Source organism: Eriocheir sinensis, chromosome 31 (assembly GCF_024679095.1).
Source record: "Eriocheir sinensis breed Jianghai 21 chromosome 31, ASM2467909v1, whole genome shotgun sequence".
Lineage (NCBI taxonomy): Eukaryota > Metazoa > Arthropoda > Malacostraca > Decapoda > Varunidae > Eriocheir > Eriocheir sinensis.
This window is the reverse complement of record NC_066539.1, coordinates 2,933,810-2,960,410: the sequence shown is the minus strand read 5'-3', so window position 1 is coordinate 2,960,410 and position 26,601 is coordinate 2,933,810. Positions and strand designations below refer to the sequence as shown.

At 40.3% G+C, this 26,601-nt stretch overlaps 2 protein-coding genes across 18 annotated transcripts in view; one reads left to right on the top strand and one right to left on the bottom strand.

The window, feature by feature from the left end:
* LOC127005794 (lysophosphatidylserine lipase ABHD12-like) overlaps nt 1-26,601 on the top strand; it is a 35,306-nt gene that overhangs the window by 6,852 nt on the left and 1,853 nt on the right. For 7 of the 12 annotated variants that reach the window (XR_007758919.1, XR_007758920.1, XR_007758918.1 and 4 more), the window contains 8 exons: nt 3,230-3,348; nt 6,729-6,828; nt 7,356-7,561; nt 10,740-10,872; nt 14,263-14,380; nt 16,406-16,567; nt 18,059-18,186; nt 19,984-20,103. Coding sequence is in view for 2 of the 12 variants with exons in the window: in XM_050874908.1 (XP_050730865.1) it covers nt 1,563-1,636; nt 3,230-3,348; nt 6,729-6,828; nt 7,356-7,561; nt 10,740-10,872; nt 14,263-14,380; nt 16,406-16,567; nt 18,059-18,186; nt 19,984-20,023 (1,080 nt within the window). In the remaining 10 variants the exon portion in view is untranslated. Of the gene's footprint in view, nt 1-194; nt 346-1,330; nt 1,637-3,229; nt 3,349-6,728; nt 6,829-7,355; nt 7,562-10,739; nt 10,873-14,262; nt 14,381-16,405; nt 16,568-18,058; nt 18,187-19,983; nt 23,300-26,601 lie in introns of those variants that run through there. The other 5 variants (XR_007758913.1, XR_007758921.1, XM_050874908.1 and 2 more) reach the window with 5 other exon arrangements.
* LOC127005791 (talin-2-like) overlaps nt 22,913-26,601 on the bottom strand; it is a 170,707-nt gene continuing 167,018 nt past the window's right edge. For all 6 annotated transcript variants that reach the window (XM_050874898.1, XM_050874897.1, XM_050874900.1 and 3 more), the window contains 2 exons: nt 24,354-25,000; nt 22,913-24,214 (listed from right to left, as the gene is read on the bottom strand). In XM_050874898.1, the coding sequence (XP_050730855.1) occupies nt 23,785-24,214; nt 24,354-25,000 (1,077 nt within the window). In that variant the 3' untranslated portion in view covers nt 22,913-23,784. The remainder of the gene's footprint in view (nt 24,215-24,353; nt 25,001-26,601) is intronic.

The window sequence follows — 26,601 nt, the reverse complement described above, 5'->3', positions numbered from 1 at the left end:
TGTGAAAGGGGCCTCGGTGGTGTTTTGGTATGTTATCTACCTCGTTATTTTTGCCTATCTGTGGTACGCGTCTGTTTTGGAGTGTTATCTACCTTGCTAAATCAGCAACGAAACATGAATCGTTTCACTCGTTTCACACACAGCTCAGTTCCCAACTCACGTTTCACACTCGTGAAGGTGACGACGTCACGATTATGTCAATGCTCTGTGTCTCTCTCCGTCCGTCGACAAGTGCACAGATATGCATCCTACTCGTGAATTTTACTGCAACATATAGTGCCTTCAGAGGAAGTCGCAGTTGCCTTCCTACGGCAAAACCACCTTCTTGATGCTGCAGATGATACTGTGAGTAAACTGTGCAGATACCGTGTTAGCCTATATAATAAGCTGTGCAATTACGCAATTAGCATGTAACTTTCACATTTCAGGCCCCATGTAGTAACTGTGGTGGAGACATGATAGAAGTTGACAAGAGGAAAAGGAATGGAGAGAGCCCTAATGTTGCGGTGCCGCAGGAAAGGTTGTCATAGGTACCGTTCCGTTCGCCAGGGTATATAATCGTTTCTTTCACTTCACCGATGGCAATGGAAAACTGAATTCTAAGCTCACTCTGTGCCAGATCCTTGAATTGGTCTATCTCTTCCTTTTCAGCATCCCGAATCTTACAGCCGTAACCATGTGCGGCAGGGGACGTGAGTGCGTTGCAGATTGGTTCAACCTTTCTCGCGGTTTGTTCGGATATTGTGTCGGTTGGTCGCCGGGGACAAATAGTGGGAACAGCGAACAATCCTGTCCAAATTGACAAGGCTTATTTTGCTGGTCTACCATTTTTACTTTTTAATTTGACGAATAGATTCGTTTTAAACTACTCTACTTGAACTATTCGGGTGTTTTTACTTCAATCACTTTTTAATCTGACAAATAAATTTTCTCTCTCTCTCTCTCTCTCTCTCTCTCTCTCTCTCTCTCTCTCTCTCTCTCTCTCTCTCTCTCTTACAGGAGTTATCTCCTATTATTTATTCCACTCTTGTAAGTCTCTTTTTTCATCTCTGGTGATCAAGATCGAATACCGGGGAAAAACAATTGTTCAAGTTGACAGTACGTTGGCTTTCAGTTAATAATTCACTGTTTCTGTCAGTTAAGGGTACAATCTCACTTCTGATCTCCATTTTGTTGTTTATGCAATTGAAAAAAAGATTTTGGATTGGTTTTACAGTCGGTGGCAATATTTTCTTCATACCTACTCTCTGTCTGACATATTAGTCTTTTCGCTCGGCGTTATGGTAAAGTCGAGAGAGAGAGAGAGAGAGAGAGACGCAGCACAGCCAGACAGTCATCCCGTGCCCGGTGAAGGCCAGGGATGAGCTAGTTAATCTAGGAAGCCCTAGAAGCGGCTTCAGGATGTCGTTATGACAGACCCTAAGACGGATCATGGAAGCAGCCATATACCGCGACCACAGCGAGTTGCACTTGTTGCAGTAGAGAGAGTAGAAGTGGCTCCTGAATAACTCGACTTCACCTCCGTGCTGCAGAAGGAGAATTTCTTCAGCAGCTTGTTGCCGATGACTGTGAGCTTGGTGGTCTGCTTCTTGATGTTATCATCATCGGTCCTTTCCCTGCTGATGACATGGCCCAGGTATGATAATCTATCCACAAATGTAAGGGCACTCCCTCTGAGCCACGCTGATGTCTGGTAGTCCACCCTTGAGTGTGGTGGCGGCACTACCATGCAGTCTTGGTGGTGGTGTAGACAATATCGTGCGTGGCAGCATACGCTTAACACCCCAATAAGGTCCTGCAGAGCCTCCACTGTGGGCGCCAGCAGTACCATATATCATGATGTCATCAGCATAAATCAGCGAGTTGATGCACTTATCATGTAAAGGGCAGCCTGTGCCTGTGTCACGCAGAGCGGCAGTGAGATCATTTGTGTAGAGACTGTAGACGTTGTACAGGTAGGGAGACAGGATCCCTCCCTGGCGAATACCATTGGCTGTTTTAAATGGCAGCGAAGTGGAAGCCCCCCATATTACAGCAAATTCCTGGGTAGTGTACCAATACATTAAGAGCTTGACAATGTACCCAGGAATTCCCCTTACAAGCAGTTTATTAAACAGCTTCCAGTAGTTCACTCTGTCAAAGGCCTTGCTGGCGTCAAGGAAGCAATAGGTAGACAGGTGAGCCCCTAGAAGTGTAGGGGAGAGCGGTGATGATTCGGACAGTGGGATGGTCCGGCCATAGCACTTATTGTAAAGTGTATGGGACTGAGTGCCGCGAGATTTTGTGTGAATGTGCATAACTTTGTTGCCTTGGCCCACAACGGGACAACCACGCCCTCAGAGCTGTTCTTTTCAATGCAAGTCCGAGTTTATGATTTTTTGCATCTCGTATGTAATATTTTCAGGGTGTGTCGTAAGCTCTCACTTCAAAAACATGGCAATTAGCGAAATGTAAATTATTTCGGTGACGCAGCGATGCACGGCGAAGGTATTGCCGTATAACAGGATCACCCAGCTCTCGTGCTGGAAAAGGAGTGTGACCACACATTTGTTTATTAAAGAGTCGTGATGATTCGGACAGTTGATTTTTTCATGATTTTTATTAAATTTTTATCAATTTAAACATTATAGGTGTTGCAATGGTTATAAAAAGGTTAATTTGGTTGATTTATATTCAGATATTATGCTTGTGAGAAAAGAAGGAGACATTACCAACATTTTTGAGATATTTCTTGTTGTTCTCCTTTTATTTTTTCCCCTTTAAATATTGAGAGGATACTTTTGTCCTTATACAAATGATTTGTAGTAGATATAATCTTGTTTATTAGCCAATCAAACTTAAGTTATATTAATATTATGGCGAGTATTGTGAGTGTCCGTACCATCCCACCCCCCTGGCCGAACCATCACCACGGGTGGGAATGGTTCGGACGACTTAGAAACTTGTCTTTCATCACCTACATCTGAAAACTGGAAGTAGCTATGAGTGTCATATTAGCAGCCTAAAGAGCCAAATGATGGAGGAACATTTTGAGATCAACAAAATTACACTACTTAAACTTTTTTTCTAAAAATATTTTTCTAAAAAGTGGCCGAATCATCACTGCTCTCCCCTACTCAGTGATATTCTTCAACGTCCAGACACACTTCGCAGTGCCGTGCCCTTTCTTGTAACGCCTTTTATCTGACTGACATTCGGCTTGAATTCATCAAAACATCTTACTTTTCAGACTGTTGAAGTCGGTACTGGCTGGTGCTGTAGCAGTGGTATTTATCGTGTGTGTTGTAGTGCCCCTTGTCTTCCACTACTCTCCACGTTTGCAGCGATTCTTCCTGTTTTTGAACTCAGGTATGAAATAACCTTATTTGCTTTCTTCATAGCATTAGTGTGATTACATCATACAAAGGTTGTCAGTTTGATCATAGCCAAAATTCATCAATAGTTTTGCTCTTATTTTCTATATTTTATGTAATCTTAGATATTTGTTGATAATTATCATCACTATAATAAATATCCAATAAAGAGATGTTAGGAGTGAAAATTGAGGTCAGCCTGGCTCAGCTAGAGGCTATAGTCCGGCAAATCTTAAGTGGCGGCTCTGACGTAGACAGCTCGCTAGACCCTGTTGCCACGTTTCCAACTGACCTCGCACACCGTGCCTCTCACACCCTTCTCTCTCTCTCTCTCTCTCTCTCTCTCTCTCTCTCTCTCATTCAACATGTCCTTGCGACAAGGCATTGTCCCTTCAGATTGGAAAAAGGCTAACGTGACACCGATTTTTAAGAAAGGAGACAAAAAAGTACCAGGTAATTACAGGCCCATTAGTCTAACTTCGGTTGTAGGTAAGCTACTTGAGGGCATAATTAGAGACAAAATTGTGAGTTACCTTGAAAGCCACTCATTAATTGGGGACTCACAACATGGCTTCCGAAACAAAAGATCCTGCCTATCAAATCTATTAACCTTTTATAACGACCTCTTCACTGTTTATGACGTAACCAAATCACTGGACGTAGTCTATCTTGATTTCCAGAAAGCGTTTGATAAAGTCCCGCATCATAAATTACTTTACAAATTAAAGCAAATAGGTATTGACGGTCAGGTAAACCAATGGATCGCGAATTGGTTGAGCAACAGACAACAAAGAGTAGTGATTGACGGATTTAACTCAGAGTGGGCGCCGGTCACTAGTGGGGCCCCCAGGGCTCGGTTCTTGGCCCAGTGCTCTTCATTATTTACATCAACGACGTGGATGTTGGACTCAATAACCGCATTAGTAAATTTCCAGACGACACAAAGATTGGTAACTCGGTTCTCACTGACGAAGACAGCCTCCAAGAGGATTTGCACAAAATTTCAGCTTGGTCGGATAGATGGAGATGCCCTTTAACGTAGACAAGTGCCAGGTCCTTCAAGTTGGAACGAGGAATAAGAAGTTTGATTACGAAATGCGCGGCGTTAAACTCAAAAGCGTTCAATGCGTCAAGGACTTCAAAATCGCGTCAAACCTCAAATTCTCACAGCAATGCATCGATGCAGCAAATAAAGCGAACAGAATGTTGGGCTTCATTAAAAGAAACTTTTATTTAAGAATAAAGATGTAATACCCCGCTCTACAACAGTTTAGTCAGACCCCACTTGGAATATGCGGTACAGTTTTGGTCTCCCCACCATGCAAAGGATATTGCTAAATTAGAAGGTGTTCAGCAAAATTATCCAAGAAAGGCTTTTAACATGTTCTCTCGAAGAAACAGCCTCCGAGCCGTCGCCTCGAGAAAACTGATCGAATGTTTTAAAATACTGAATGGTTTCACGAATGTAGACAGATCAACATTGTTTATGATCGAACAATGGCGTAAAACTCAGATGTAGACAAGTAAATTCAGACTGCACCAAATTTTAGAATGGAATAAGCTCCCATCATCAGTGGTCCAGTGTAACACGATTGACTCCTTCAAAATAAGCACTTCCTTCAACTTAATATCAACTAGAGTAGAAATGCAACGTTTTGGAGCCTTCTGATTAATGTAAAATCACTTAGGGACAGACCACCAAGTCTGGACCATGGGGTCTGTGTGGTCTGATTTTCTATGTAAATCTCTCTCTCTCTCTCTCTCTGTGTGTGTGTGTGTCATTCGGGAGTATGGTACAATGCATAATAATAATAATAATAATAATAATAATAATAATAATAATAATAATAATGATAAACCTCTTTAAAAACGCACTAAGACTCTTTACCCTTGGGTGATGGAAATAAGGTCAAAGTGTAATATTTTAATGTTCTAGCTTCCCCACAACCTCACCATTCACCTGCATGACTTACATCAAAATATATAGGTACAGTCTGCCTCCATATTTTAACATAATTGTGCCATATGGCTGACATTGTATGGCAGATGGGAGACACACACCAAAAAATGGCAGAAATGCGATAATTAAAACAGGCAGAGCAACTGGCAACTGCGGTGTATTGGGTTGACGTGAGCTGACAGCTGCCAAGTGTTGTACAAATTTCTTTGTATTCACTCACAGATAGAGAATCAATCATAAAAACCATATTTGTTTTTATACTAAAGTGAGAGAGAAAGAGAGAGAGACACGGGGGGGGGAGAGAGAGAAGGGCGTGAGAGGCACGGTACGCGAGGTCAGTTAGAGGCATAGCACCAGTGTCTAGCGGGCTGTCTACGTCAGAGCCGCCACTTAAGATTTGTCGGACTATAGTAGTGTCCACATCAAGGTCTTGGTCTTGCAGAGAAGCACCATGTGTTTTCCTTTTAGTACCTTTGCCTGTGTCTCCTGAGTGTATTATTATGAAAGGCTGAATCAAGAGGCATATGTACACATGGGTAAACCCTACAAAGTTTCATTCCCCAACATCAGGACCATAATTTCTGGGGGGGCATGGGGGCTGTAGCCCCCCTATGTTTTCTATGTCGGCCTGAAAATGACATGTCTTTTATAATCTCCCACACTTGCACCTACTTGCCACCCTCCCTCCCCTCCTCGAACCTGTGATGCCCTCTACCCCCCAAAAAAATCTGCCAAAATTACGGGCCTGCAAACATACATTTTTAGACAGTCTCAGCTATCAATCAATCAATCAATCAATCAATCAACGTTGCACAGATAAATATTTTAAAATTCCTTTCCTACCTCATAATTATAGACATTATTTACATTACTAGAAACAAAATATATATACAAAAGATCTTCATGAGAATTGCTTGCTCTACACCATGTCCAAGCCCCACACGGGGTTTTATGTCACATGTAGGCAATTAAGATGTTCTGACTGCCTTTGTGTCAAAAGACTGTGTTGAGACCCAGGTTTCTGCAGTATTTTTCTATTTGTATAACTTTGGGGGTACAGTAATGTTGAAATTTATGGTAATAAGATAAATGTGCTATGGTTAGCTGTATTATATAAGCAGCTTGAAACTTATTTGTTTCACAGGAGAGGTCAGCAAATCTTATTGATTGCTGTCTTTCAATAATTCCATAAACATAGCATATATTTATGGCAGTAAATTCAGCAAAGTTGTTAATTGAACTTTGTTTTAATGTTTTATGAAAGCAGGATATCATGTTTAGAAAAATAGTACTCTGGCCAAAAGTGAAGAAATATGCAACCTTTGAATGTTAGGGATGTCATTAACAAGGGTCATTACATAATGATAATTAAATATGTAGAAAAATTATGTATTATGTATTTCTCTTCTTTTTAGTTTCTTCATCAATAAGCCTCAATAGGCCAGAGGATGTGGGTCTACCTGGAACTCGCAATTTTTATCTTAAGACAGACAAAGATGTTTCTGTTGGAATTTGGTAAGTTTATATCACTTTTTTTTTCCACATTCCTCCTTTGACCTCTTTTCCAGAGGTTCCTTGATTCCTAGATGTTTTACTGATATCATTCTACCAAAATCCTTGTCTACTTTCTTGCACAAGGGGTTATGTGGGGTTCTGTTCAACTGATTGCTGTTCCCAGCAAAAGGTTGCCTGAAAGAGCTGCTGAGGAAATTTTGTGAGGGAGTTATTGTTGGATGTTGTGGGCTGTGGCACGGAATTTTTGTTGTGTTTTGCAAATCCACTCTCCAGTTTGGCTCACCCTCCACCTGCAGGAGTTGTGCACCTAATGAGTCAACTGAGGGCAGGGTTGCAATGGGTGGAGTTGACTCATTAGCTGGACATGTTGCCATGAGTAGTTTGTCTGGCCTCTTGCAGTCTCCAAATATCTTTGTGTATCCTTGTATTAAATTTCATTATGTCTTACATTGTACACCTGTTTTATGCTAGTTGAATGCATATATGAATTAGTTTTTACTTTTAATGCTGCTTTTTACATATTTCAGGCATGTACTGCCAGGGTCACTAATTCATTCAGCTCCTGAAGAGCCAGGGGAATGGGAAGCCTGGTATGAAGGCAGCCTGAAGAGGGAGCAGCCCATTGTATTGTACTTGCATGGCAACAAAGGATCAAGAGCTGCGAGCCACAGAGTGGAACTGTATAATAAACTAAGAAGAATGGAGTATCATGTCATTGCATTGGACTATAGAGGTAAAGACTTTTTTTTTTTCATTATTTTGTTACCTTACAGTTTATAATCTGGGTTTTGAATAATTATCCACATCCAGTTTAAAAGATGGCCTTGCAAAATAATTTTGCCTAAATTATAGTGAATTGGACCTTGTTTTAGGTAATTCTCCTCTCTCATCCTCATTTACTTAAATTTTTGTACAGGTACCTCTCAATTTATGTGAGTATTGTGTTCATGGTGAGTTTGGATATTGTAAATTTTGCATAATGGAAATATGAGTTTTAAAGTTTTTGCTTTTGCGTCCACAGAGGACTGGGATACTGGTTTCCCCGTACCGCAACTCTCAGAAATATTGTAATATTAGTTTTTATGGGACGAAGTATACATGTCATAATTTCCATATAATAATTTGAAAAAAAAAAGTAAACAAAAAGTGGTAAAGGTAGTGGTGGTGAAAAGCATATTACATAGCGCGCGATGTTTTTTGAATGGCCATATTGGGAAGTGAGCAGTGTTAAGCGATGGTTAGCGATGGTACGCTAGGTTAGCGATAATGCGCTTTAGCCATATTAGCACGCATGTGAGACCAGGTCCACCACGCGTGGTTATTTATTTTTTTTAGAACACGCACCTTTACCTAATACTATACCCTGCCCAAACCTTCACAAAAGCCTTTGGGTTAAGGTGCGTGTTCTAAAAAAAAATAACCACGCGTGGTGGACCTGTCTCACATGCGTGGGCTAATCGCTAACTAAGTGTACTATCGTTAACCTAGCGTACCACCGCTAACCGGATCGTTGGCAACGCTGCTCACATCGCAATGGCGTCGCCATGTAAACACATCGCGCGTATGTATAATATGCCTTTTCACTACCTTTACCACTTTTCCATTACTTTTAAGTTTTTCCACCTTCATATTATGGTTAAGGGACATGTATTTCGTCCCTTAAGTACAATATGGAGGCGTAATATCGTATTTTGAAGGCGGGGAGTGATTTTCAATAATAACCAAAACACTAACTTTTCAAAAATTGCTAGCAGCGATTCTATCAATTTGCGAGGCATATATATGGGGTTCAAAATGTATAGAATTATGAGATCTAACCCATGGTTAGGGTGAGAAGTACTGCAGTGAGATGGGCAACTCTCTGGACATTTACCGGAAACAATGTGCCACTTCCCATGGAACTCACCAATAAAAGTAGCCCAAAACCACCCAAACAGCATGGGAAGGGTGGGGAAACATCTGCCTTTTGCTCAGTTGACCTGTTAGCCACACAACATTATGCAAAGTTATGCAACGGAGTTAACAAGTTGTGCCTAGAGGGTGGCAGTAACCATATGCTTCACCAAGTCGTTTTGCAGGGGTTGTGTATGCAGGGGGCGGGGGTCACTGTTTTTAAAAAAAGAGATGTAGTTACATGAATGTGGCCTGTGTCACCTTTCCTGCATCTTTTTCTAATAATGCTTTGTTCAGCTCTGATTTCTGTTTCCAATAAAGGGCCACCTGTAAGAGCTGCTTAGGCGGGGTTCACACATTGCTGACTTAGCATCCCGTTCAGTCCCGTTTGGTCCCAACCTAATAAATTTTAAGAACAGGATCAATCGTGGCCAGCAACACCCTGTCTCATGGTGTCTTTGGCCTAAACAAGTCCCCATGGCACCAAACCCCTGACTTTCCCTGACAAACTGGGGTTAGGTGGGGTCAGGCAGGGGCTGCTGCTGACTATGTTGCATAAGCAGTCCTGCATGATGGGGTCAAGTGGTGGAAGGACCCAGGCTGAATCCCGTCAGGATGCCACCAAGTGGCGTCCTGACGGGGACTGCTGTTGATGTGACATTTCACAAGCGCCGTCTTGCTGGGGACTGCTGGCGATGTGATGGTGCTACACGGGGTTTGCAATTTTCTTGCCGTTTTCACCCCACCTGACGGCGCCAGACGGGGGCTCACCTCTGCCTGACTGCATCTGACCCCACCTGACGGTGTTCTAATCCCATTCTATGCCAACTTTTGACAACTGTCCTGTCTGGTCCCAACCAGCCCCCAATTTTTTTTAACATGCTCAAAGAAAATGGCCCGCTTCACGCTTGCCACCACTCGATGGCGACTTCATGCGCCAGCCCATGTTTACTGCTGACCATGGCCACGATGCCTCACGTTTTGTCTCGTTTTCACCGATTGGGACGGAACGGGGGCCAAACAGGATGCCAAGTTGGCTTTGTGTGAACCTAGCTTTAGGGAATATTGTGAGGAATCTTTTGTGTGGGTCCCCATTTTTGTTGTGCTCAGTTGATCCACTGTCCAGTTTGGTTCATCACCTCACCTGTGGTTAGTTTTAAGGGTAATGGGTCCACTGAATGCAGCTCATTGAACCCATTAGCCACAGAACATTGTGCAACCTTATGCAATGAAGCTGATAAGTTTTGCCAAGATGGTGGCATTAACCAAACGCCTCACTTGAGTTGTTGCATGGGGGATTGTGCAGGCAAGGTGGAGGGGTAGTGTTTGTAAACAAAGGAACCGTAGTTATATGAGTGTGGCCAGAGTTACCTCTTCTGCATTTTACCTTCTACAAATCTTTTGTTCAGTTAGATGTTTTCTGTTTCCATAAAAGGGTTGCCTGTAAGCACTGCTAAGGTAATATTGTGAGGAAGCTGTTGTGTGGGCCCCTGTTTTTGTTGCACTCAGCTGATCAACTGTCCAGTTTGGCTCACCCTCCCGCCTGCAGGGAGGTGTGCAACTAATGGTTCCGTTGAGTACAGCCCTGGAATCTGGCAGCCGCTTTCAAGAACTCAACTCCTGCCATGATTTTTTATTAGGATCACATTGCATTATTCTGAAGAAGTCATGCAATTGAAAAAAAGGCTTTTAACATTGCGTTTAACCAAATTCTTGTATTTTAAACTCGTGTAAAGTGAGAGGTAACTTTTTTCATTCTTTTTACTTTTCTTAATATAGCCTTATTATCTTAATATGTAGGAATTTAATTAGATTCTTTACACCAAGACACTGAATTATGAAATGATGGATAATATGGTGTCATTATTTTAGTTTCATATATTTTCAGACACTAATCCCAAAATAAAACAGGGTAGTATCAGATTATTCACATTTTGTTTGTACGTAATCCTCATCTCATTATGTATTGCTTTCATGGTTTCTTTGCTAGTAATGTATACATTCTGGTTCTATTGCAGGTTATGGTGACTCTTCATCTGTGACTGTCAATGAAGAAGGTTTAGTGGCAGATACAAAATTGGTCTTCAAGTACCTCCGTGGTAAAGCAGGAAATTCCCCCATCTTTGTCTGGGGTCATTCTCTCGGCACTGGGTACGGCTTGTCGTAAACACTAAACATGTACAGGCAGTCCTCGATATAGGTATGCTTGTTACACATATACTTGCACATCCTCATCATTCCTATGCAAATTATTGCACCAAAAATCAAAATATGCATTCAGTTTTCGGTTATACGTATGGAAATGCTGCTGGAAATGTGCTTGCTTCTCCATATTTCCTGTCAAATGACAAGCCTCTGTCTAGTCTGCTTTGAAGCATGATTTAATGTTTTGGTCTCGTACAACCTTCCTCTGCTATTTGACAAGATTGCTTTCCATAGAAAGTAGTAGAATAACAAAACTGTCAAATAGTGAGGCTGTTTTTCTCCTTGGCTTATATAAAAATAGGGTTGCTTATGTTCCTGACCACCTTTTTAACCCCACAAAAAATCATCAAAAAAGGAAAGAGCAACAATTTTCTTAACCCCTGATGACCAGGGATGTTTCGATATTTTTCCAGAAATTTCTATTCTTCCATTATCAATTTCTCAGCTGCTACTTCAGGGTTGTCTGCTTCACTTGGGGTGTGTTCACTAGGATACCATATACTAAACCCTTCGGCTATTGCTGCCACATTGGCACATCATCATTTTTGTATCAAGTTAATATAGTAGGCCCAACGAAAGATATGTAAGTCCCTTGTGCTTTACTGGAGGTGACTGTACAGGCATTAGTCAGTGGATGTGTTATAGGAGACTGACTACTGAGCACGGGGCAAAGTGAACAACAGAACCAGGAATAACGAAACAGTGAAACATGAACTGAAGCATAAAAACACACATTATACACTTGTAGCATAAGATGGCACTGTGAGCCTCACAGGGTAGGGAAGTGAAGTGTGTTGTGTTATAAAATGGGGAGTGTATTTACCTAATTGTGATATACTTGAAGTGAGCTACGCTTTTGGGGTCCCATTTCAAAATCTGTTTGTCAAGATTAGCTTTAAATTCATGAATAGTTCTGGCTTGAACAATCTGCTTTAAAGGGGTCATTTAAGGTATGTCTTCCCAACATAAAACAAACTCGCCCCATCATGGCAAACCCATCATGCAGTGAAGGGAAACTTTAATTGGTTGTACAGCAGCACATGAGAGGAATAGCAAGCTTTTTGTGTGAGTGGGCAATTTTGCTTCCTCTTTTTTTTTTTTGCCCTTGAGGTGCCTCCTTTTGTAAGAAAGAAAAAAAAAGTGCAAAAAATTATGAGGCTAATTATTTATACTTGTTGCATGGAGCAGAGTAAACCCTCACTTTCTTAATCAATTTTGGGTAAGTGGGTTACGTTATAAAAAAAATCCATTATATTCAAGGGATCCGAACTTTCTTATATGAGCTGAAGCTATTTCCAGCCATTTCTGTATATAACAAAGCTTGTTCGTTATATTAGATGAAAGTTTGTATACTTACCATATTTCCCGCCATATAAGACGCACTTTTTTTCCAAAAAGAAGAGTCAAAAAATCACTTTATTTTTTATTTTTTATTTATTTATTTATTTATTTTTATGTTGCGGCCTATTGAACCGGTAGGCTTCTTCCCGGTGTGGCCTGATGGTCAGCCCAAGGCTTCTTCCCGGTGGGGCCTGATGGTCGGCCCAGCTCGTTTTGGTGCAGGTGAGTGATTATAGTGGCGCCATCTTGTGTTGGCTCATGCTGCCCCTCGGAACTCATCTTTGAGCCTCTCTTTGGAGAGGTTATCTAGAGCCCAGGTTGATGGGTGGTCTTCAGGCCAGCATGTGGGTAGTCTTAGGCCACTCAGCGGTGACTGAAAAACCTCAGCTGTGCAGCGGCCAGGATTCAAACCCGCGTCCCTCCCTACGTCTTATACGCCGATGGTTAGGTTTTGGTAAGCCTAGGGGTTTATTGTTAGTGGTATGAAACCAACACCCAATACACCTCCGTTTGACACCATAGTTCCCAGATGTCCCCAGAATGAAATATACCGTATTTTGTGGCATGTAACGCGCACTTTTTTCACTCAAAAGATGGCAAAAAAGTTACCCCTGCGCGGTATATGCCGAAGGTACAAATTTTGATTGCTTTAAATAATGAAAAGTGTGATGCAATAGAAAAGGAAAGTGTGAATAAGCAGAGAGGAGGAGGACATGTGATGCAAAAAAAACATACAGGTCACAAGAAAGATGCGCCACACGTGGGAGCCGATGCGCGTCGTGAACTCAAAACACAATTCTGCCATGGCGCGCCACTTACCAGTGTGTCGGGTACCTTGGCAGTGATGGTTAAAGTGGCTATTACACAGGAACAATATTGGCAGAGCAGGGTGCTGCCTGACATGACTCTGATCGGTGACCGTGGGGCGGACCTAGGCAGATTAGTCTGGAGTTATTTCTGCTGTGCAACGGCCCGGTCAGCTGACATTTTTTGTGATACATGTTCGAAAGAACGGAACTCCGTGGATGACTAAAGTGTTTATTGTTTACGCATTTTTGTTTCTGTTTGTAGAAATAACTGTATTAAAACTTAATATGATTGACAGAAATTAATCAACATCTATTTCTATTTGAAAGTAGGTATACGGCCCCTGAAAGTCAAGATCAAGACCAAGATTGCCCATCGAACATAACATCCTCGTGTGATTAGTTCCCTTAGTAGCTCGGCGAAGTTACCTCCAGTAGGCTATACTGCACAGTGAGTGAATCTACCAACCCATCCTTTTGTTTACCATTTCAAAGTCACAGCTGCTTGGGGTAAGAACACTGTAACTCTTCAACCAACAGTGGAACACTTTGAACATAGAGAAGGGCACAAAGCAACATATGGTATCATAGTCATAATTGTAAGTAAGGTGGCCAAGTACTGCATATACATTAAGTTCATGGGAAATGTGGAGTTTTATTTTTTTTCTAAATATATCTTGCCGAATTATAGGTGTGTCTTATACTCCAGTGCATCTTATATGGCAGGAAATATGGTATGTACATGCAGTCCTCACAAATAATAAGCCTATACAGGAAAAGAAAAATCACAGTGGACACTGTTACACTGACCGATGGGCGTGTGCATGCTTGGTCAGCCCACTACCGAACATAACCCCGCAATTACCGATCTTGTTCGATAAATTTTCCCACATAATGGAAAGGTAAAAAAGTTCATTAAAGCTGAAATTCGTTATATAGAATTCCATAAAGGCGAGGGTTTACTGTACAGTATCCTTAAGGAGGCATGAAATTGTTTACTTACAGTCTTTATGACTCTGGAGAGATTCAAAACCCTTTTTATGGAAAAAGTGCATCCAATCCACCTGGAAAATAAATGTATGAAGATAATCCTTGTCTCTTGAGAGTCATCTTTGGCTTTGTTTTCTTTATAATGAATTTAATTCCCACAGCATTTATAACTTGTTGATCATTACTCTCTACTTTGCAGGGTGTCATGCCATGCTTTGTCAGAACTTTGTCAAGAGAACCAATGTCCCCAGGGGCTTGTGCTGGAGGCTGCCTTTAACAACTTGCATGATGAGATAGAACTCAATCCTCTTTCTCGGGTATTGTCTCAGGTTTTTACTGTTGCAGTTGCATATTTATTCAACATTTGTGTCATGCAGTTTCCATTTATTTAGTTTGACTATTAGAATGAAGCTTTAAGACCATTCTCTGATAAATGTAATGGTAAAATGTCAAAATAAGTGATGTTCATAAGTAGTGAAAAATATATGCTTGAAAATCTTATTTTGAGAATATGATAGACACATCATCATAGTTGTTGTCAACTCTCTTGTTGCATATACCATGGGAGGAAGACTATTAAGTTACGTTGGAAGCACTACATATAATCATCTCATCACTCTGACCTTCAACATTGGGTAGGTGCCTAACATCATCACCACAGAGTCATGTCCTACATTTCATCAGCAGTTCAAGGCAGCTGGTGGCTCCCCAACAAACGCCCGAACTATCGTCCGCCAAGACGAACTATCTGCCTCCTTTGGGCGATAGTTGGCCTATGATTGCCCAAGTTACTCAAACATCGTCAGACAATTGCCCGAGTCACACGATTTTGGGATGTAGACCCATTTCCAGAATAGGATGAATAACAGACGAATATCCCCCAGTCTACTTGAATGCTGGCCATGTGCACCCAGATTGTCGCCAGGACTAGTCGAATGCGATACAGTCTGCTCAAATGCTGCCCGGTGTATCGTGCGACGTGTGGCGATCACCTTCCACCCCTCCGGTGTTGATGGACATACGATCATATCATCCTCACAGGTTTCTGGCACAGGCTTGGAGATTGTGTTGGACGCGACTCTTAAATTATGGGCCATTCTTTTGTAGGCCTTGCCTGTGGCCAGGAAACGAAGCGTAATTGCAAGTCACAGGCCAGGTTCCAGTGGCTTCCGCCAGTTTGTGTCATGCTTGATGATACGGGGGGGTGATGCGTTCAAGGATCTCATTGAAGAGTGGTTCGTCCATGCGCAGGTAGTATTTGTAGGTTTGCACATCTGTTGCCTGCAGCTTCTGGAGGAGTTGGTGGTAGTGGCCACAGGTGGGTCTCTCAGATAACCAGTCCCTCACGAACCACCTGCGTCGTCTCATTGTTTGCTTCTTCTTCTTGGTCTTCTTCAATAGCAGGGTGGCGTAAAGTTGTATTTTCAGGTTGTAGATGTTAAGCATGTTAAAGTATAGCTGCTCGGTGTAGTACTCGTCGCTCCTTGGATGCTCTATCTTGGATGTGAGGTGCATAGGTGTCGACTGTGGGACGCTAGGACGTTTTGTGAGGCGTCCAGGGGCGTCAGCACTATTTTGAAGGGTGGATTTCTAGGTCGTGTTAGTCGGGCTGTGGTCGAGGAACATTCGTCTAATTCGTGCAACGATCGGTTGGATTCCTCCTATTATCGTCGTATTTCATCCTGTTATCGTCCGACATTCGACCTCAATCTAACTTTTATCGTACTTATTGGGTGGTGCTCATGTGACAGTCGTGTGAAATTCGTGTAACATTCGAATAAATTGCCAGAACCAGCCAGAAAATTGCACGTTTCATTGGGCGGCATTTGTGTGATTTGGGCAACTATCGAGCAGCTATCGACCAATGGTTGTGCATCGATCATGCGGCTATCTGTTCCGGGCGATTATCTAGGGATTCGCCTTGATTCGGGAAAAAAAGTGCAAGTCATCGTCATTTGGGCGGCATTCGGCTTGATTCGTGTTGTGTGGGATTCGGCCTTTACTCATATCATATTAGTGATTTTCATCATTATAGCAAGTTCAAAACTATAGATTTTTTTTTATAAATATTGATATCTTCCTTTGAATATAAATACCAAGAACTATGCTATGTCCTATTGTGGGCAGCTTTGTTGTGTCTCACTAGAATACCTGTCTCTTACTTCATAATGATAATCCTCCACCATCTCAAAGGGTTCCCATTTCCTTCTTTTGAACTTATCTCATTCTTTCATATATTGATATTTGTGTTTCTGCTTTACACATAGCATAAAAATTCAGCATATGGCTTTTGTCTGGTTACAAGTGTAAAAGTTATTATGGTATCTCTACTTTATTTACAGGTCTTCCACAATTTGCCATATTTTGAGTGGGCTTTTATAGATCCACTACGAGACATTGGGAATGAGTTCAAGAATGATGTTCACATCACCCACATCTCTTGCTCTATAATGATCCTCCATGCCCAAGATGACAATGTCGTGCCAGTTGAACTTGGAAGAAAGGTGAGCTGTTCTATCTACAGTTTTTAGGTTTTGAATGTTCAGACTTACAGCAAAGTTTCACATTTGGCTACTATAGTCTGTTCAAACCAAGTGTTCCTCTAGTGACTAGGCAGCATTTGTAGGGCCCCACCTGATTGGCTGCCCTCCCCTCTCAGCTTGCGACCTGATTGGCTGGCTTCCTCTCTTGCCTGTCGTGGAGGCGAGTCACTCACACATGCTCTTGGTGTTAAATGTTTTTATATTATTTACCCTAGCTCACACATTATACAAGATAGACAATTTTACTTAACACCACTATACACAGCAGTGATTGTAGACCCTAAATATGAGGCGTCTAGAGCTCGAGGGGTGAACATGCCAACATGGCGGATATTGAGTTTTTGCTGGTTTCCGCTAGATGGAAGCACTGTGCGACCCTCTGTGAACATAAAAATGGGAAATCGGTCTCTATGGCCCAGTAGAAGGGTAGTGAGAGTAGAGTGTGTTTGCTTGTCTGCAGAGTGTATGAAGTCGACTGTATCATCAGGGCTTTAAGGGCGAAGAGCACTAATAAAACACTCATAAAACACCTAAATATAGAAATTTTGTTTTGAAATTTAAACTGGCTGTTAGTTACATCATGTTCTTTTAATTTTCTGAGTTTGGATTAAATTGGATAATAAACAAGCATTAAAAAAAACCTTACTTTTTTTTGTAAATAACACAATTTCACACAAACACTGATTCCATTGAATTTGTCTTGCTGAAAACTTTCTATTGACGTATGATGATATTGCTATGTGTGTTTTTCATTATGTTTTTGCTATGCTTGACTTTGAAGGCCTGTAGCTCAAAACTAGGTAACTGGCTTCTTCGCCCCTTGAGCACTAGACGCCTCATATGCTTGACAGTCTTCTACCTCTTAAATTCTGCCACCATGTTGCATCTCTTTCTATCTTCTATCGATATTTTCATTGTGACTGCTCTTCTGAACTTGCTAACTGCATGTTCCCCCCCCACTCCCGCAGCCCCACTGCACCTGACTTTCTACTCTAGCTCGTTCCTATAGCTCATTCCTATATTGTCCAAACTCCTTATGTAAGAGTTAACCAGCATCTTCACTCTTTCATCCCTTACACTGGTAAACTCTGGAACAGCTTTCCTTTGTCTGTATTTCCTCCTGCCTATGTTGACTTCTTTCAAGAGGAGAGTATCAAGACACCTCTCCACCCAAAACTGACCTCTCTTTTGGCCACTCATCACTTTTCTCTTTTGTAGGAGCCGCAATTACTGGGCTTTTTTACTACACCTTTTTGTTGTCCTTGTGCTGCTTCCTTAGAAAAAAAAAAGTTGTTCAATGCATCAATCATTCCTAAAACACAAATTAAATGGGTTTACGAAATGGCAAGAAAAAAGCAATTATTAGTAGGATGTATAGAAATAATAATAGTTTATTGATAAGTTTTGATTGTGTGTAGTTAATAAGGTGATACAAAATAATTTTATTTGCAGCTCCACAAAGCAGCTCAAGATAGAAGACCTCCAGCTGCTCTGCCTGTTACATATATTGAGTTTGAAGCTAACTATGGTTTGGGTCATAATAACATTCCCCGTGCTCCAAAGTTTTCATCCATTATAAGGTAAGGATGAGTAAAATCAAGGTTGCCAGCACATTTAGGACACTCCAACAGGTACATTTTCTTAGTTTTACATAATCTGTTCGAGTACTTTAATTAATTTGTTGATTTTGAGTTCAAAGGTCATTAAAATTTTGTGGTTGACTGAGTGGCAGTGTGAAATGTGATGGCAATGAATTGGTAGCAATAGGATGGAAGTATTTTGCTTTTTTAGAGAAGGAAAGCTTAGTTTATGTGGGCTGTGAAAAAAGTAAGGGAATGGGATAGAAGTGTACGTAGGGGAGGGATTGAAGATGCTGCATTCCTCATCCAGATAGGTCTGCCCCTACCTGTTTTTAAGGATGTTGAGGATCCGTGGATATCTGCTGATAGATACATACCTACATACTTACAGCAACCACTAGCATGGTTACTGCAGGTATGAATGTGTGTAGGGTGGCGGCAGGGTATTCGGTGAGCTGGAAGTGGTTTTCTTGAGCACTTTTGTGGCCAGCCAGGCCACAAAAGTGCTCAAGAAAACCTGCAGATACCAAAATCTTCAACTTGATAATATCCATGGGTTACCTCTCATGTTCATAGCCATGGATGTTAAATCTGCATATGTTAAAGCTTGACTGTAATGAAGTGAGGTAATATAAAAGGAGGAGGATTTGAAGATATGAGTCAGGAGGCTTGTCAGGAATACTAAAAAAGAAAGTAGATAAAGATTTTGTGTAGAAACTGAAAATACAAAAAAAATATAAATAAAAAAAAGATGTTTTTAGATATCTGAAGAAAGAAAGTAAGGGAAGGGACAGAGTTTTGAAATAAGTGATGGTATGCCTGTGAAAGTGAGGCAGTAATAGAGAAATGGAGAAGGAATTTTGAGCAATTATTAGATGAATTAACCAAAGTTGAAGCATTTGTGACATTTATGAATATGTCTTCACTTTATTTACATAGGTGAAGGAAAATGATGTCCTCAGGTTAATTTACAGAGTTGAGTATAGTGCAATGCAAGCCTGAATGGCACTTAAGGGGGTTTGGCTTCTGAATAAGGATTTGAGAAGTTTGTTGGGTATTTAATGTACAAGTTTTGTGATGAGGAGGGGTAGACTGAAGTGGCCTGGGAATGTGGAGAGGATGGCTGTGAGTGGTGGGGTAAATAAGGAGAGGAAGGCAGTAGTTGAGGGTAGGGTTGGTAGATTGAGCAGCCCTAATTAGGAGAACAAGGCAAGCTCATTTGAAGACTTTCCAAATGAAGGTGTATGAAAGAAATAAAAGCAAAAATAGAAGGTATCGACTATCGATGCAAAACTAAATTTGAAGAAGGTGTAATAGTCCCAAGTAGCATGTGTGTTTGCAAGTAAGAATGTGGCTTAGAAGCATTGTTGACTTGCAAAAAAGTGATGGAGGAGTTTAGTAGAAATTTCAAGGAAGGAGACTAGTGAATGTCAGAAAGAGAAAAGCAATATTTTTGGATTGAGCAGGCTGAAGCAATTGATATTGTATATCCCTACAGAGCACATTAGATAATCTTGAGAGTATTGATGTTGCTGTTTTGGTGGTAAAAGTTTTAGATTAAGCCAGTCAGTATCAGGATCTTGAAAATTATATCGTACTTCAATGTGAAATAAAAAAAAAGTGAAGCAAGCAATTTTATTCTTGATGTATGGTTGATATATATATATATATATATATATATATATATATATATATATATATATATATATATATATATATATATATATATATATATATATATGTAGGTTACTATTAATTCTCTAATGCCCCTTACTATTGAAACTGGATATTTTTTAGGACATTTGTTGAAAATTCAAGAAAAGGAATTAAGAGTTGAAACGAAGCAGGAGCTGTGCAGGTTGGTGTTTCCAAGAACAGCACACATGGGAATGAGCAGCAGGAGTTGTAATGGAAATGGTAAGACCATTTTATGGATCATTAGGATCACTTTAATTTTCTCTCAAAAACATCTCAGAACAGTGGGAGTCCCTTTGACAAATTCTGTAACCACCCTGTTGCCACTGGTGGTTCTGCTAATTTCCCTCAGTCACTCATATTTGTGGCTTGCTTATGTTTTTTTAAGTTTTCAAGCATTGTTTAACTGCAGTACTGCCCTACCAGCACCCCATCATCAAGAGATCTACTCAGTAGTTGCCTTATGGCTGACCGTCGCGTACACATAAATGTACGTCTTCAAAGGCAGCACCCCCTGAACGTGCCTGTACGTTCACAGGAGAGGCTTACATTACCAAATCTTAGAGATCTTGGCCTCCTCTTTCCAATGGTGTTTTTGTTTTTTAGCTGTGATGAATAGTTTTTGAGATACAATGGTTAAAAAGAGATCCCCTTCCCCCGCAGTGGTGCCCAAGCTTGCCTGGGGGGATATTTTGTTGCAAGCGCTTAGCAAGGAAAGGGTTAATATGAATGGGAGAGGGATGCCTCAAGTCGTTGTCTAATCAGCAATGAGCTTACAAAGCAACCTAAGCTCTGATTGCAAGCTACAAATGAAATGACTGTAGTTCTTACCAATCACCCTTACCTTTTCATTAATCCCTCATTCTAAAATTGGTAGAGCCACAGACCATCTTAGCAAATAAACAGCACTCATATTTTCTCCAAATCCATGTCTTCCCAATGTTTGCTCCACCTGGCTCAGACCTTTTGTTCAAAATGTGAAAATGGCTTCATCTGTTTTAAGAGATTTTCACCTGTAATAATTGCCTACAAGGTTTGAAGCCTTTTATCATGCTGTCAGTTTCACTGTGGTCACTGCAATGATGTGATTAAATACATTGTTCACCCTATCTTCACCTTAGATGCCATTCATCCACCCAGTCTTTCTTTGCACAAGAAGTAGAAGGAAAAATAGACCTGTTACTTTTTTAAAAAGAGATCCCATGCCAGAACATGATTAAAAATAGGGAACTTACTTGAATGAATGGAATTCCATGTACTGGCAGAGCGTCCGTCAACCAGAGAAGTGTCTAAAGGAGTCCGTTAAGTTAGTGCTACCTCACCTGATTTTGATTTAGTACCCTCTTACTGACATTCTCTTGTTGTTACTAACACCAACTTGTATGTGAGCAAGTTGTAATTACTGGCATGTATCAGATGTTATCATCATCATCGTTTAACGTCCATTTATTCCCTAAGGTGGGGTTGGACGGGATATGAGCCTCCTCCACTGTTGTCGGTCCATAGCCATTTCTTCTGTGATGTTCAACATCCTCATATCTTCCTCCACCACCCTTCCTCACTCTTCCTTGGTCTTCCTGATGGTCTTCTGCCCTCTACCTCAAAAGTTCAGTGCTCGTCTCAGGATGTGTTCTCCTTTCCTCACGGGTCCAAACCACCTTAATCTGGTCTTACTCAGTAACTCCTCCAGGCCACTCCTCCTCACCACTTCTTCATTTGAAATTCCATCTTGCCATCTGATTGCCATCAAATATCTAAGCATTCTCACACCACACTGTATCAATAGTGCTTCCAGCTGTTTCGTCGTAGCCCAAGCCTCAGAATGTATCAGATGTTATCATTCAATTTTTTTTTAACCATCTGTTTTGGTTAGGGAGGCAGCACTTTTTGTGCTTTATTTTATCACCATGTCTTATGAATGGGGTTGAAATTTTATTGGTGATAAGTTGCTATTCTCCATGAAAACAGATTACTATTTTAGCTATGAAATGTTACTATTCATTATGTTTAGGTAGATTCTATTAGATTTTTTTCTTAATCAAATGGAGAAGGGTTACTATTTTTGTGCATAGGGTACTATCAGCTCAAGTTTTGTTAATGGTGTTTGTTTATTTAACAATTAGTTTTCAAGGGGTATGAATTTCACAGCTAGTAAATATCTTTTCAAACATTTTTGGCAGGAAGCCTTGGTTGATTATATTTTTTTCCCCTTGGAGTGCAGATTCTCTCATTTAGTGGCAATAGGTCACCATCCCTAGGTAGGTTACCTTAGGTATGAAGGGTTGGTTACCAGGTAGTCTGTATATTCCCTAGAGTGGGTTGCTAAGGGCTAGGGAGGGATGTGCAAAAGCCCTTGAAGAGTGATTAAGTGAACCAGTATAGAATAAGGGCTGTTTATTGGAAGATGCACTTGGCATGGACAGAAGGGAAGGAAGGTTAAAGAAATCATGTGTAGAAAGTGAGGGAATGAATTACAGGCTGATAGAAGTTATTAGATGCATTCATTGAAATGGCTTTGAAACCTGGAGAGAAATGTAGGAAAATAAGGCGAGAAGACAGAGGTATGGTACAGGAGCAAGGTTAATGTAATGGGTGTGATATGAGCTCCTCTATAATGGAATGCATATCTTGAAGTATTTCAGGCATAGGGAGGGTGGAGGAATATGAAGGCTAGAGTCTTTACCTACAGGAGTGGAAGAGTATACCATGCCAAATAGTGCTTGGTAGAAGATACCATGTTGGAGAGTTGTCTTGATACTTCCCTCTTTAAAGTTGAAGGCAGGAGGATATAAAGATACAAGAAAGCAAAAAGGATGAAATAATGAAGATTCTGGTTAACTATAGCTTAAGGGATTTGGATAGTATTGCTGTTGCTGTCATCCTTTAAAAATATATATCAATAAAATTGTGTGTGGATAAAATGGAAAATGTCTACTCTTTCAACAAGTGATTATAGATTTCATTCATGGTAGAAAATGCCATATTTTTTTTTACAAAGGAACATATATATATTTGACATTAAAACTTTACAAATTTTGAACACACTTTAATATGTTATATATTAGATAAGACACAAGGGCTTCATGACCCTAGGCACTAAGTAATTTGCGACGGATTTACTGGAGTGGGCTCGCAAAACAACATCAAGGGTGATTTAAGAAAGAGGGGTGTATCTGAATTATGTTTTAATCTAGGGCTAATAATGCTTACATAGCAATGATAATCCTTTGGTATCTACCAGACTTCGCTTTAGCAGTCAGTATTCTAACTAGAGTCCCCTCTTTTCTTATTTCACCCTAATTTTTGTACTAGGCTACATTACAATGGCATAGAATACAACTGTACATATGATATGTTTAATATGACTATAGTATGAAATAAATCAGCACCAGTTGTTAAGTGGGTAACAAATGCAGTTTTAAACAAAGTACTCTATTTCTAAATATATTTAAAGGCATCTTCATAAGCTTTTGTGAGATAGTAGAACAGTCCAATTTTTGTGTTTTACAAGATGAGTTAAAATAACACTATATATTGAATAGTAATAGTATGTTAATATTAATTTAATGACTTCAAACCATCATTCCTGTGTCCAACCTGCTTTGGCAAGATTCCTACATTTTTTAAGAAAATCTCCTCTTTCTGACAGACATGGAAGGACACTCTTGCAAGGCACCTTGAATCCTATTGCTCAGTAACTTTGCTAACTTAGTTTTAACATAAAGCACTTAGATGAAAGCAAGAAAGCTTTTACAGTTAACTTGGTTACTGCACTATATATTATATATTTATATATATGTATATATATTGTATGAATAGGTTGCATTCTCAAAATACATTCATTTGAATAAAAAGTGAACTAATATGTATTCTAAAATATATGAAGTTTCAGCCACTCACTTTTCAACTTTGTTCAACATGGTAGCTCTTGTTAGAGCTTGTAGTGTGCATTGTGCGTTCAAACTGTTGTGTTGTGCTTGTTAATATTTGTTTTGATTCGTTAAAAGACCTGTTCACCTTATTGATGGAAGTATTGGTTGATGATACACCAGATGAGTTACCACTTGCTTGGAATGCTTTTAGGGCCTCCTTGAAAGTGGGCCCATCATCAAATCCTTCAGCTGTGTCATTACTTCTTAATTGTGTGCCTGAAGCATTATTTTGAGATTCACCATTAGAGTGATAGGACCTTGTTGTACTAGTAATGTGGCTCTGCAAAGGGCTAGTAGTAAATGTGCGAGACTGCATTGCAGATGGCTCCGTTCTGTAATTCACCTTGATGTTGCGTGTTGCAGTGATCACTCCTCCTGATGTTTCGTATGATGAGTCATACCTGAAATATTTGATAAACATTTAAAATGGATTTAGTAAGCATATAATTAATAATTAAAATGTACACAAAATAAGGCAATTGGTACCTTTCACTCGGACAGTATATTATTCGATTGAATAAATTGTTTACTTATACTTACTTTGATGAAGAATCATAGCCAGACAGCTCTGTATCAGAAAGTCCTGATTCATTGCCATCTCTGTATTGGCTGATCTGAAGAATCTTCAAAGTTTCTCGAGCCAGCTCAGCTTCTCTCTGCAGCTTGTAGTATCTTTCTCGGGCATCAATGATTTGTGAGAGATTAGGAACTTTACGGCTTGGTACAACCACAGTGACCTCATCATCTTGATCTATGGCCTGTTGAGCAGCCCGCACCAAGTTGTCAGTGGCACGCTTAACAGCATTGCCAGCTGACTGAAGGCGCTTGGTTGCACTTGAATCAGGATCTGCTTTTACTTTGCATGCAACAAGCAGTTGTGCAGTTGATCCTGCAACCTGTTTTGCAGCTGAGATTAATTTTTCTTCACTTGCTTGTCCTTGCACTAATGCATTGGCTGCTTCACAAAGTGAATGTGTTGCTGCTGCCACCAGGCGAGCAGCAGAAATGAGACCTTCAGACCACTGGCCATCTTCTGACGCTGCAGTAGGCCGTCGTCTCACGCGGCCAGAGTCAACCAGCTCCCTTTGTGCAGAAGATGCTGCCTTCACCAAAGCTCCAGTAGCAGCAGCGATAGATTTGCAAGCTTCCAAGATGATTTCCTCGAAGTTCATTGATTCATCAACCTCCTGCAATGGTTAATTACTCAGTTATAGTCAGACTATGACTAGAAATATCTATATCAATCTAACAACAGTATATCTCTATCTACAGGTAATTAAAAACAAGCGAGTGCACTATAACAAAGAAATGGTCCATAATGAACTTGATGTAAAAAAAAAAAAAAAAAAAAAAAAAAAAAAAAAAAAAAAAAAAAGGAACGGTGAAAAAAAACCCACTTGCGGATGCATGGCTATAAGAGGAGCACGCAAATGTGCACTCCGTGCTGTTTTGCTAGTCTCATATTTGGTCCACATTCAGCTGTTTCTTAGCCATCCATAGATTCAAGTTAACTGAAGCAGTTGGATTAAAGGGGTGAGGAGGTGACCTGACTGCCTGAACGTGACCTTTGGGGCGAAGGGTTCATCTACCCCTTGATGCGAGGCTGTGCCCACACTTTCCATAGTGCGGAGGTGCCCGTGTGGCTGCAGCACTACAAGCTGTGAGAATGTGGATGACAAGCCATTGTGTGGACCAAGCTTAAGAAATAACCCTGAGTGGAGGACGCCAAGGGGACACCCACAGAGTTTGTAGCTTGAGCAAGCTATAGATCCTGCCGTGACGTATTTGGGACGGGGAGGGGAGACATGGAGCCTTGCCCGTAGGAACCCTGGTCTGAGCATCATAGGGTGGGCGAGGCGATCTGCCCTCTGGCGTATACCCCCTTGATTTTACATAATATATATATATATATATATATATATATATATATATATATATATATATATATATATATATATATATATATATATATATATATATATATAAATCAAGCACACACACACACACACACACACAGTCTTAACTGAGTGGTGATAGGTTACTAAGTTTACCTATTTTGTTGATTTGCTTGCTAAATAACTACACAACAATGAATTACTTGCTGAGCTGCTGTTTGGCAAATAACTACATGACATTGACTTTATTTACCAAACACTGCTATTTACAATTTGTGTGCTTAGTCTACAGCTGCTTGTTTGACCCCCTAGCTAAGCACCTCATGCCTGAAGTAACTGTAATAGATGCAGGAGATTTTTTTTTAAACTTTTTCTTTGAAAAAAAATCTCTCTCTCTCTCTCTCTCTCTCCATGAGTAAAAGACTTTAAATAATCTTGAATATACTGAAACAAAAGGACATCAGTAAAATATAAAATAAAAAAATATTGCTGAATGTCTTTGCACATTATTGGTATAATTTTAAATGACACAACCTCTAAAAGTCCACTAAGTTCAAAGCTTTGGCACACTTGACACCTATCACCAAAATTATAAATGACCAAACGAAGTTACCATAAAATGGAGATCCTATTGTACTTATACTTAGCTTTATAACATTATATTCTAGGCTACACAAGTTTTATCTTTCACTATAAAAACTTAAAATAACTTTCACTTTTAAAGTAATGTGTGGAGTTTGTGTTCAGTATGAAGGATTTTATTGTTCTAAACCAAATTACAACTAATTTAAACCCTGCCCACTGCTCATGTATAATATACCTTTTAAATATTTTCCACATAGTTTCTGCTCATTTTGCACATTTGCTTATTTCTAGTGTCATTCAGTATTTCC